At 57.0% G+C, this 12,048-nt stretch overlaps 1 protein-coding gene across 4 annotated transcripts in view; it reads left to right on the forward strand.

Annotated features, from left to right (window-relative positions):
- The window catches only part of TPCN1 (two pore segment channel 1), a 63,375-nt gene extending 51,352 nt beyond the window's left edge, over positions 1–12,023 (forward strand). For all 4 annotated transcript variants that reach the window (XM_026018904.2, XM_072722883.1, XM_072722884.1 and 1 more), the window contains 11 exons: positions 543–615; positions 1,540–1,647; positions 2,541–2,612; positions 3,147–3,236; positions 4,491–4,606; positions 5,384–5,430; positions 6,058–6,126; positions 6,320–6,404; positions 7,210–7,349; positions 7,501–7,581; positions 9,371–12,023. In XM_026018904.2, coding sequence (XP_025874689.1) covers positions 543–615; positions 1,540–1,647; positions 2,541–2,612; positions 3,147–3,236; positions 4,491–4,606; positions 5,384–5,430; positions 6,058–6,126; positions 6,320–6,404; positions 7,210–7,349; positions 7,501–7,581; positions 9,371–9,493 — 1,004 coding nt within the window. In that variant the 3' untranslated portion in view covers positions 9,494–12,023. The remainder of the gene's footprint in view (positions 1–542; positions 616–1,539; positions 1,648–2,540; positions 2,613–3,146; positions 3,237–4,490; positions 4,607–5,383; positions 5,431–6,057; positions 6,127–6,319; positions 6,405–7,209; positions 7,350–7,500; positions 7,582–9,370) is intronic.
- Positions 12,024–12,048: the final 25 nt, after the last annotated feature.

The raw sequence follows: 12,048 nt of genomic DNA on the forward strand, positions 1-12,048 counted from the left end.
CCCACCGCTGGTGCCCCTTCTTACCCTGCCTCTTTGTGCAGGCTGCTTTCTCTGCCTGGTGCACTCATCCACCCCCCCCACCCCCCCACCCCCCACTGCACTGGGACAGTGACAGTGACACGTCCGACAGTCTTCCTCCTCCTTTATATCTAAACATCCCTGAGTGCTAAGCACCATGTTTCCTCCTGTCTGGACCCTAAGCAACATGCAAGTGTGTGCTGTGCTGCGTTGTGCACTGCTGCACATCCAACACAGTGCCAGGCACGGGAAAGGTGCTCAGGAACTATCTGGTCGATGGACAGATGGCTGGGCCATTCCCAAGAAGGGGGCGGGGGTACCTCCTCTTAAGCAAGTAGTCCCAGTTGACCAGCTCCTGGGCTGGGCCCCTCTGGAGGCTGTACACTCACAATGGGGTATGGGTATGACATGACCTGTGGGGGAGGCTGGAGACCTCAGAAGAGCCTCAGAGGGAGACCAAGCCAGTCCAAGTGTGGGAGAGGCTGTGGTTGGGGACCCTGCTAACTGCCTCCTCCTGTTCACAGTCTATGGAGTGGAGCTGTTCCTGAAGGTTGCTGGCCTTGGTCCCCTTGAATACCTGTCCTCCGGGTGGAATCTGTGAGTGGAGAGCGTGTTTCTTAACTGAGACTGACGGTCGCGGGCCCCCTCCCTACATACCCACAGCGCACACTGTGTTCTGCAGTGGCAGAAGGAGGGGCCGAGGGCAGGACAAGGCTCTTGTCTCCTGGCGCCGTTCTGCCTGGGTCAGGCTCTTGTCTTACTCTCAGGCCCCCTTTTTTCTGTTCATCCTAGAACAATTCGTGGTGGCCTCTTCAGGGTCCTCAGGCTGGCTGGCTCTAGCTAGTCATGGGCCCCCACACCCATCCCTGACAATGAGGCTCTTTTCTCTGTAAAAACCATGATACTAATGGAGAAGGCGGCTCCACTACCAGTCGTGGTTGGCAGCTGGCTGGGGTGGTGAAGAGACGCTGTTCCACAGAGACCTCAGAGGCCACTTACCACCCACCCAAGTTAATGCCTCCATGGCATCAGCCTGTCCTCACGAGGTCGTAGCCTTGACAAATAGAGAAGGGTCCAGGAAGAGCAGTAGTAGGATGTGCACCATGCTGTTTTGGGGGTCTTCGTGCACTTCTGAAGCGGCAAGAAGGCCCTCTACCTCGAGCAGGGCTGGCTGACTGGCCTCCAGGTGGGAATCCCACCTGCCCATCCCACCCCTTCCCCCAGGAAGCTCATCAGGGTCAGTGGTCACCCATATAACCCGACATCTGCCACTAGAATAGGACAGGACCTTGAAGATGGGATTTCTGGGCATTTTTGAACCCTACTGTGTCTGCTGTGCCTGGGGGTCCAGCCAAGCTGGCCTCAGAAACCCCAGGGCGGCAGGAAGCTGCCCCTGCTGGGGTCAGCATGTGGGCCCCTGGGAAGGGAGCACTGAAACTGGGGCTGGGGAGTGGGGAGCTGTGGGAGGGAGGCAGGCCTGGGCAGGCCATTTGGACCACGGCTTCTCCCTCACCCTCCCAGGTTCGACTTCTCTGTCACTCTGTTTGCCTTTCTGGGACTGCTGGCTCTGGCCTTCAACATGGAGCCCTTTTATTTCATAGTGGTCCTGCGTCCCCTCCAGCTGCTCAGGTGACAGGGGCAGGGGCAGGGTGGGGAAAGCCTTGGGACTGGTCTGGGAAGTGGGGGGGAAGGAACCCGAAGATTCACAAGCCTCGTGTCAGAGATGCACCCCACTACAGAGGCATCAGGCCCTGTCTCCACCTGTGGGGGGAGTGTATGGCCTGCTGCGCCTCCTCACATCACAGGGATCCAGTTGCCCCTGAGTGTGGAGGAAGAGCATGGCCCATGGCTCAGGTGACCTTGGCCTGCAGCAGGTATCAGCTGCAGCCATAGAAACACATATGCTCAGAGTCATAAACCAGAATGCCACAGCCTCCGAGGGTGCAAGGGGATCTTTGAGGGGCCCCCATGCTTTCCTGGCACAGTTCTTGTCAAGAAAAACCCTCCCTTAGTCTCACCTTTTCCACAGAGACGGCTGCGGGGAATCAGTGAGGCAGCTCTCCATAGAGACCCCCGCCCCCCTTAGCACCTAGGGGTCTTCAGAAGTCTAGGTATCCTTGTGGGTATCAAGCTACGATCCCATACATGGCCTTCCTGGAAGGAGACCTGGAGGTGGGGATGGTGGTCAGGGGGCAGGGTCCGCTAGAAGAACCTGCAGCGGTGCCCCAGTGTTGGTGGCTGGGGTCGGGCGAATGTCAGCTTCCTCCCCGTATGTGGTGGCCAGCTGAGCTGCCGAGCCTCCATGTTCCTGACTCCTCTGAAGGCATGGCTTCTGTTCCCTTCTTTCTGGGGCTTGCCTCCTGGCCCTGTTGGTAAATGGCAGTGCATAGCCGCTGCTGCCTCCTCCCCCAAGGAAGAGGCCAGGGAGATGCCCTGGGGCCGTCTCCCCACCTCCGCCCATGCCCGGGAGCGGGGGCCGCAGCCACACCAGCATCTGAGCACCATCGGGTCTCTTCCCTCAGGTTGTTTAAGTTGAAAAAGCGCTACCGTAATGTGCTGGACACCATGTTTGAGCTGCTGCCCCGGATGGCCAGGTACTGCCCCACCTCCCGGCCCCCAGGGCCAGGCGCCACGAGGCTTGTGCCCCTAGGGGGACAGCTGGGCGGTAGTCGGGGGAGAGGAGGAGGCCTGGAAAGGACTGACATCGAGGGTCTGACGGGTCTCCAAGGAGACTGAAATGTGGACCACCTCGGGTCTCCCTGGTACCACTTTTCTCCACTGACCTGTCTGAAATATTTAGTAGGGAGGGCAGGGAGCTGTCAACTCACTTACCACCTGTGTCTACATTCACAGGTAAGGGGTCACCTGTGAGTCTACCTTCACAGGTAAGGGGTGAATCTCTGGTAAAGGGGCATCTGTTACTAGAGTCCTGATTCGAGCTGTTTTTGACCTCAGACCTGAATCACAAGGCCCCTTCCCTGCAGACACTTTCCAGTTGGTAAACCTGGCTAGGGGCATGCCTGTCCATCAGTCAGCACAGTGGGTCTGAGGATACTGGGGCTGCCGGAGGCGCCGGTCTCTCCCGCCTGGCCCCAAATCACTCTGTCCCTTCTGACCCTCCTCCCTAGCCTGGGCCTCACCCTGCTCATCTTTTACTACTCCTTCGCCATCGTGGGCATGGAATTCTTCTGTGGCATCCTCTACCCCAACTGCTGCAAGTGAGTACACAGTGGGGCCCTGCCTTGCCTGCCCCCAAGCAGCCTGTTTTTTCGGAGGACCCAAACCAGGACTGGTGCGCCCCCCAGGCTAAGCGCGTGGGTCTCCCGCAGCCTTGAGGGCCTCAGGGACACAAGCCCTGGAGCACCCTTCAAAGCCCTGGAATCCCTTTGCTTTGCACTTGGGGGGGGCTTAGTTCAGTGCCGTAGCTAAGGGAGGGACCTGGAATTGGGGATGTCTCTGAAGTGAGGACATCTGAGCAAGTTTCCCTGTCCCCAAGCAGCCCTCCATCACCTTGCCCTTGGGGCTGAGGTCTGAAGGCCACCCCAGAACCAGGAGCAGTCTGAGGTGTGAGTTCCATGGCTTCCCCCTACTTCTCTGGGGGCCATGGGCACTGGGCAGACACATCAACCCAGGCAGACAGATACCCACAGGAAGGCCTTTGGGGGCAGGGGTAGAGCATGGGGAGCACAAGCTCCCATAACCTCTCCTGTCCTGAAGCCACCACAATGAAAGCAGTGTACCCTGGCATTAATTCTCGAGTCACGGCGCTCTCTTTAAAATTATCCCATAAGGCCTCAAGCACAAACTCCTTACAAAGGCACTGCCAGCCATTTTGAGAGTCAGGCTGAGCTCAGAACCAGAGGCCGGTAGCAGTGGGCCGCAAACCTGGCAGTGCGCAGAGCCACCGGGGCAGCGGCATGAGGCCTGGGACTCTGCCTTCTGAACAAGTTCCCTGGGGGACCAAGGACCAGAGTAGAAACCTCAGCATGAGCGTTAACACACCAGCCATAAAGGATTGGAAGGAAAACAGCAAATAAGCTCTCCGAACCCGGCAGCCTTCTAGAGCACTCCTGCCCGGGGCTGGGGCAAGCCCAGCAAGGAGCTTTCTGCTCCATGGGGTCACTGCCCGGCACCCAGGCTCTAGAACAGATCCCAGACTGGGGAGAACCAGGGGAGACACTGTCTTCCTCTCCCTGCCCGGTGTCTCCCTCCGGTATCTGGGAGGGAGAGGGCTTAGCTGGTAGCAGAGAAATGCCAAATGGATGCAGATAAGCCGGGGGCGAGCCCAGGAGTTCCCACCAACACCCGACCGCTGAGAGGAGCCGAGGGCTTCCCATGGGCCAGAGAGCTGGGTGCTGGGCCAGCACAGAGGCTCCCTGGGCAGAGCTGGGTTTGCTTAAACCTTTTGTCCTCTGTCGAGGTGACCAATTTCCACGTGACCTTCCCTTCTGCCCCTCTGTCTCCCTGGCCAGTACGAGCACAGTATCTGATGCCTACCGCTGGCTCAATCACACCGTGGGCAACAGGACCGTTGTGGACGAAGGCTACTACTATCTTAATAACTTTGACAACATCCTAAACAGCTTTGGTGAGTGCAGAGGCCACTGGTGGGACAGTCACTGCAGGCCCCAGGTGTGGCCTAGCAGAGCTGTCTGACACCTCCCCCTTCCTGGCCGTTTGGTATGCTTTCTGGAGTCCTCCTGAGCCTCCATGGAGGCTGTGGTTTACCCCGCCACAGGGGTGCAGGCCGGGCCAGATCCCAGCACTCACTCACCACCAGGTTTCGTTCCTGGGAGCAGAGGGGCTCCGTGCTTTGCTGAGAGGGGGAGAGCCTGAGGCCAGGGAACCCACCCCCAGTCACAACCCCACAGTTGCAGGGTGGGACGGCCATACCAACCTGCCAAGTGCCCTATGCTGACCCCAGCTCAGGCCCACACGGCAGTGCTCCTGGGTTCCATGGAGAGGCTGGGGCAGGGGCAGGGCACAGCTCAAGAGGGAAAGGGAGCCCCTCCTGGCATCCTGGATCTACACCAAGTCAGGTCTGAGTAGCTCTTGTGGGAGAGTTTTTGTGGTCCCTCTCCTGTGTCTCCCACTCTTTCCCTGCTGCCTAGCCCCAGCCCTGGTTTGTCATAGACACAGGGAGTGCCCTTTGGGGGACAGGCCAAGATGGCAGCACTCCCTGAGGGGTGGGCACTCAGGGGAAGCTTTGGCTGATACTTCTAGGACTCACAGCCCAGGCTGGCAGACAGGGATGCCATCATTTAGGTGCATGGTACCCAGGATAGGTGGAGAGAGGCTACTTGAAATAGACTTTGAAAAAGTGATTCTGATTGAAATACTCCTCGCTGTCCCTTGCCTTTGGCAGTGACCTTGTTCGAGCTCACAGTTGTCAACAACTGGTACATCATTATGGTAAGGACCTCAGTCAGCTCCTGGGGGCCTCTGCCCACCATCCTCTGAGACCAGCTCTGGTCTTGCCTGGCCCCAGATGGGATATGTCACTCTTCTGTTCCCTGTCGGGGTTGGGGTCCTGGGTCACACAGGGTTGGGGTTCTGCGGAGAGCCCACAGGGTGGGCTGGGCCCCAGGAGCCACCCCTCTGCATTTGCTAGACGTGGCTTCCATGCCTGCCCACCCCATACATCCCCTGGGGGCCAGGAGATGCCAGTTAGCCTGTGGATCTCTGTCCTCCTCCAACCACTGTGGGAGGGACTCTTTGACCAAGAAACAGTGTGGCAAGCCTTGTTGGGTTTTGTTTTCCATTCCTTAAACTCTTCTAAGTGCCATCCCTGCTTGGAACCAAGACTACCTGGGTTAGTCCTGAACCCTGCACCCTAGGGAGCATCCAGGGCTTATGCAGCACAGAGGGGTTTTTAGATCCGGGGAGCGAGGTCCCTCTTCTGTGTTTCCCACAACCCCAGGCATATTGGGTAGCATCTGTAAAGAGCTGGGCATGCGGGGGACCCTGGAGCAGCCCGAGCACACAGCGACCCGGCCCCACCCCGCTCCTCACTCACTGGCTGCCTCCCCTTGTCCCCAGGAAGGTGTCACCTCTCAGACCTCACACTGGAGCCGTCTGTACTTCATGACTTTTTACATCGTGACCATGGTAGGTCCCTGGGGCCATGGGACACTCTCCGCCCTTCACCACTCCTGAGTCTCCAGCTGCCCCAGCCTGGTGGGCAGGGGCCCCCGGGGAGGAAGGGCCAAGACCAGGCGGCAGCATCCCACCCGGCTCCGCTGGCTGTGGGCCCTGCAGCAGCTCACATTCTCACCCTCCCTCTCTCTCTGCGCCCGGTCAGGTGGTGATGACTATCATTGTCGCCTTCATCCTTGAAGCCTTCGTCTTCCGAATGAACTACAGCCGCAAGAACCAGGACTCGGAAGGTCTGTGCAAGCAGCTGTGGCCGGAGCATGCCCGCTGCTCATCTGGCTGGCTGCCCAGCTGTCAGCTTTTTTGCTGTCCAATCCCGCTGTCTGGTTGTCCAGGCTCCTGGCAGTTTAGCTTATCTGCTGGCTGATCTGTTACATCTCTCATGTGCATTGATTTTCAAATACTTAATGACAGAAGAATGCTCTCAATCTCACGTTCAAAATAAAAACAATCCACGTCCGAGATTAGAAAAATTGCAGAGCAGAGACGGGCTTATTGTGAACGCAGCAGCCCTGTGCCCCGCCTTCCCACACCCCCGCACACTGTCATCACAGCTGGCTGTCCCCTTCTCTGTGATCTCCACATTTCTAAATAACATGTTCACAGTGCAGTTCTAGATTTAAAGGGTGTGAGTGTTGTACCAGTGGTTCATCCTTCTGCAACTTGATCATAGCTCTGATCATCGCCTCTCTTCTTCCGGGTTGCAGAGCTTTGTGCATACTGATCCTTCTGGATTCTCCGTCAAAACCACCACATACCTATTACTTATTTCCACATCTGTGTCTTATCAGGCCACCTGGCTCCATGCCAAAACTATCCCCTATAAGCTGCTGGCCCTACAGCACCCCAACACCCACAGCAAAGGGAGGGGAGAGGGTGTGAGTGCCAGGCAGGCAGGAAGAGGGGGGCATGTTGTACTGATGCTGGTTTGCTCCGAGAGGGAACATAGGGAACTGCCAGGGCCACGGGGAGGAGGGCTGAACCAGACCTGGCCAGAACCCCCAGGCCCCTTCCCAGTCCCGGCCTCCCCTCCCACAGTTGATGGTGGCATCACCCTTGAGAAGGAAATCTCCAAAGATGAGCTGCTTGCTGTCCTGGAGCTCTACCGGGAGGTGCGAGGAGCCACCTCGGATATCACCCGGCTGCTCACAGTCCTCTCTCAGATGGAGAGACACGAGGTGAGGAGCTTCAAGGCCGCTTCTGAAGGAGTGAGGGGCAGGTTTCGGCCTTGTGGAAGGTCTACCCTGCTGTCCGCCCCTCAAGCCAGCTGAGCCTGGGCACCCGCGCCCCTGCTGGGGCAGTCCCTGAGCCTCCACGACTCTCTTTTAGCAAAACACTGTGGTGTTTCTGGGACGGAGATCAAGGACCAAAAGTGACCTGAGCCTTAAGATGTACCAAGAGGAGATTCAGGTAGGAGTGCCCTTGCCCATGCTGCCTAGACCCCGCCCGAGCTCCTGCCTGGGAGTGGGCCTCCCCGCCGATGAGCGGGGGCTGCCCTCCGGTTCCTTCCCTGAGTGTGGAGTAGGGGAGGCTCCACATGGGATCAGGGCCTCCACTGGGATGGCTGCCCATGGTGATTGGGATGCAGGGCTGGGTGGGGCTTGGGCTCAGGAACCCTTGTCCCTGCCCCAACATGAGCAGCTCTCCCATACGGCCCTGCTGCTTGAAGAAGAAATCTGCAGAACCTGCCCGATTTCTTACCCTGAGACAGAGCCGCAAGTGCAGTGGGAACAGCAGGAGACCTAAGGGGCAAGAGGGGAGTGCAGGGGCCATGGTGAGCTGGCAAGGGGAGGACAGCCCCTTCTCAGGTACATTAGGTTCTCCTGTGCCTTAGGTCTCTTGGAATTTTTGGCTGTTTGGGGTTTTTTGTTGTAATCGAAGAGAAGGGAGAAGTCAGAAAAATTTTTATTTACAAAATCTCCCCGTCTTTCCACATTGAAAGCTAAGTAAACTACCTTGCAAAGCACCATGTGGGCTGACAGCACAGCCTGCATTCCAGGCCGCAGGCCACCTGCGCATGAGCTCTGCTTTGGGCCTTCTGTTCAGCCTCCGGGTCCCAGGGCTCGGGATAGTCTCCCACGCCGTCCATTGTGACCGTGGCATCCTATCAGCTAGCAGCCCTCTGTTTTCACTGGGACAGTGATGACACTGGGACAGTGTCCATGCCCAAAGGGTAGGGAAGCTGCGTCACCCCAAGCTGACTCACATTTTCTGTGAAAACAAAGGGGTACAGGTGCATAGTGGTTTGTGAAACTGGAGCCACAGAGACATGAAGCCAACATGAACCTTGGCATCTGCTGGCTCCGTGACCTTAGGCTCCCTCAGGCCATTCACACCTGTGAAAGGGGGACAGCCTCTGGCTCAGAAAGCAGAGAAGATGGCCCCATGTGGACACACACTCAGCTGCTGTCCTTTGCCCCCTGCCCGTCTGTCCACTCCCGGCCTCAATGTCCCTCTCTGTACCGTGAGAGGGGCAGAAAGTCCATCTCAGTCTTAAGCTCTCAAGTTCTGTGGCTCAGATTCTTTAGACATGTACGGTAGCTTTCCTAATTAATTAATTAATCACCTGTCTCTGAAAACGTCAGATGGCATAACAATATAGGTCTCAGGTCGGTGACTTTTTTTTTTTTTTTTTTTTTTGCAAAATGCTCTCATAGCCATATTGGAGGGCAGGACAAGGAACATGGGAGTTAGAGAGGCTCTCAACTTCATCCGGCCTCATATAACTTCTGAGTCTCACTTTCCTTGGGTGTGTCCTGAGGACACAGTTCCTGCCAAGCTCAAAAGGGAGAGCACGGGGGATCCCTTTGTGAGGGACAAAAGATGACGTTTGCAAAGGGAGGATGATGATGACTACGTGGGCCTCGCTTAAAGAGAGGATGTGTGCCAAGGAGAATATTTATAAGGAAGTTTGCAAACCTCTAATTACTAAGGGAAAGATTTCATGATGATTCTTCTATTTGGGCCATATGCAGAATTCCCAGCCGGTCCGGGGGCCAGGGAACCTTGCAGCGACTGCAGTCACAGTTGGGTGGGGCTGGCAGCCCTGCTTAATCCCCGTCGCACATTCACAGGAGTGTGTGCCCCGGGCAGGGGAGAGGTGGGCAGGGGGATGGGCGCTCTTCTGGCTGGGGCCAGCACAGGGCTGGCTGGGAGGGCTACAGCCCGCTCAGCACCCCGTCTGCGCACTCTGCTCTAGGAGTGGTACGAGGAACACGCCCGCAAGCAAGAGGAGCAGCAGCGACAGCTCAGCAGCAGCGGCCAGGTCCCCACCACCCAGCAGCTCCCAGGCAGCCGCCAGCGCTCCCAGACCATCACCTAACCCCAGCGTGTGAAAGCCATCTCTTCTATGCAATAACACAATAGTATTATTTTACTACAATGTATTGAAAAAAATGCGTGTGTGTGTGTGTATACATGCACATGCATTCATATATATGCACATATTTATATATAGGAAGAGAAAAGACAAGATGGGGTTTGGTGCGTAACCGCCCTGCCCTGTTTTCCTTAACCCCAGAAGTTGCTTTGGTTTGGGGGGTCAGGCCACCTTGAGCTCTTTCTATTGTGGAAGGTTCTGGAAGGCCTCTTCAGAAGAAGACCACTTGGATAGATCCTGCCGATCTCCGATCTCCCCAGGGCTCACCTTCAAAGTGGGCCGGCCCACCCTAGGCCAGATCCCGACCGTCTTCCCGACGCTGCTCTCACACTCGCGTCCCGTCCCGGCTGACTGACAGCTTCCCACTAACTTTCCCTGCAGCCCGTGTCACGGGGTTTCTGTGGCCTGCTTTAGGGACAAAACCACTTAGGATGTGGGTTAGTGTTTCTATATATATGATAATATAATACAACATTCCTTTGGGGGACCAGTGCCTAGGGCGTAACGGAGAGAGTAATCAAGGGGTGTGAGCATCCCCAGGCAGTCAGATCTCAGCCGGTGCTGGCAGTGCGAGATTGCTGGAATCTCACATCCCAGCCCTGGACGCCTTCTCTCCCACACTTCCTTTGGGTTTAACTCTTGTTGCTGCGTATCCTTGTAAACCGGCTCCTTTAGAATCTCAGCCCAGCAGGAGGATAGCAAGCAACAGGCCAGGCTGATGGCTCCCATCCCGGGCCAATCCCTGAGACGGGCTTTCTCCGCCAGATCCCTTTTCCCTGTGATTTTCCTGTTCCAGCAGAGAGACCTCCTGGTAAACACAGGATCCTGCTAAAGACAATGGCAGATCCTTCACATCGGGCATTAGGTTCTGCAGCTGGGAAGGGGCGCACCGAGCAGATGCTGACCGCGGGAGGTCCACAGCAGCCCTGCAGCTGGGCGCCTGCTGGTCCCCTGGGACAGCACCCCCACCTTGAGTAGTCCCCTCTGTGGACTCACAGAGGCCAGAACAGGGACTCAGCTTGCCCCAGGTTTTTCCACCGGCACAGCTAGGTTCAGGTGGGCCCTCAGTTAACTGAGCACCCCCTCTCCGTATCTTGTGGGAGTTCTCCTGACAGCACGATTGGGGTAGGACTGGTGCTTGAATTCAGAGCAGGCGTTGGGGTTGGCAGCCCTGGTGAGCACTGTTGGTGGCAGCAGCAGAAGCAGGGTCAGAGCTGAGGGTGGTTCGGCTCACCTGGGCTGCAAACCTCCCATGGTGCAGGAGGGAGAGGTGGTGGGGTGAAAGGGGTGGGTGGGCAGGGGGCAGGGGAAGCAGCCCCCACTGGGCCTTCTGGTCTAACCCCAGCTTTCCAGACTCCTCCATGGCCTCCTACGACTTAGGAAGGTGGTGGGTGGAAGTTCGCCTGCCACACGCTCTTCGTAGCCGGGCATGGCCTGATCCTAGGGGTCCCATACTGGCTCCCCTGCCGCCTCTCCCTGGCCATCTCCAAGGCCAAGTCTTCTCGAGGGTGGCCCTGGAGTGGCTGATTCCCAGAGCCAACATTGCACGGCTGTGCCCCTTACCAGGGGAGGAGCAGTAGACATTTGTTTCTGTTTTTAAAGCACAGCCCTTTGGGGAAACAATGAAACAGTGAGATCCCCACGGGGGATCAGGAGATTGGCATTGTCCTCTGTGTCTCTGGAAGGCCACCAGCCAATATGTGCAGCTCTGCATCGAGCCTCAAGCCAGAACCCCTTGCCTTCTCCAGAGAAGGAACTTTATTTATTTGCACAATTGGGTGCCTTTAAGCATTTGTGTGTTGAAATGGGTATTTTGGAATCAGGAGTCAAGGGACAACTTTCAAAGAAGGATAGGTCCTCTGCCCTAGTGTCTGGACCTCATTCTAGTCCCCTCCCCTATGAACGAGGGAGGGGCCCCAGGGCCATTGCCCCTGATGTGTGTGGGGGAGCTAGTACCAGGACTGGTGGCAACTAATACTCCCTCCAGCCCTGTCCTCTGAGAAAGGCCCTTGTTTAAGCTAAATGGGATGAATGCAGTGGCAATCATGCAGCGGGCGAGACTCCAGCCAGTAGTGGGCACCCTTATAATGGAGGCTAAGGGCAGTTGGCCCCTTGGGGTCACTCAGGGCTGTGAGATCTGAGGGGCCCGGGACATTATCCAGCTCAGATGCCCTCTCACCGCTCGTGTCCTAGCTGAATGAAACCAAGGTCAACCTTGCAACCTGCCCTGGGTCCCACCACCTGCCCTCGGCTGTGATGGCACTAAGCCCCTGCCCTGCTTTGGGGGAATGCCACATGGTCCCTCCTCCTTGCTTCCCTTCCCCAACCCAGCCTTACTCCACACATGACAATCATTTTGTACGGATAGCGGGAGCAACACTGTAAGGTTTTGTACATCGGTGATTTGTTACCTAGAAAACCCACTGTGTCTCCAGATTTCTGGCATATTAATTAAAAGCCTCTGCTTTGTAAAGGTGGCTGCCGCCTCGTGACTTCCA

Source organism: Vulpes vulpes, chromosome 10 (genome assembly GCF_048418805.1).
Source record: "Vulpes vulpes isolate BD-2025 chromosome 10, VulVul3, whole genome shotgun sequence".
Taxonomy (NCBI): Eukaryota; Metazoa; Chordata; class Mammalia; order Carnivora; family Canidae; genus Vulpes; species Vulpes vulpes.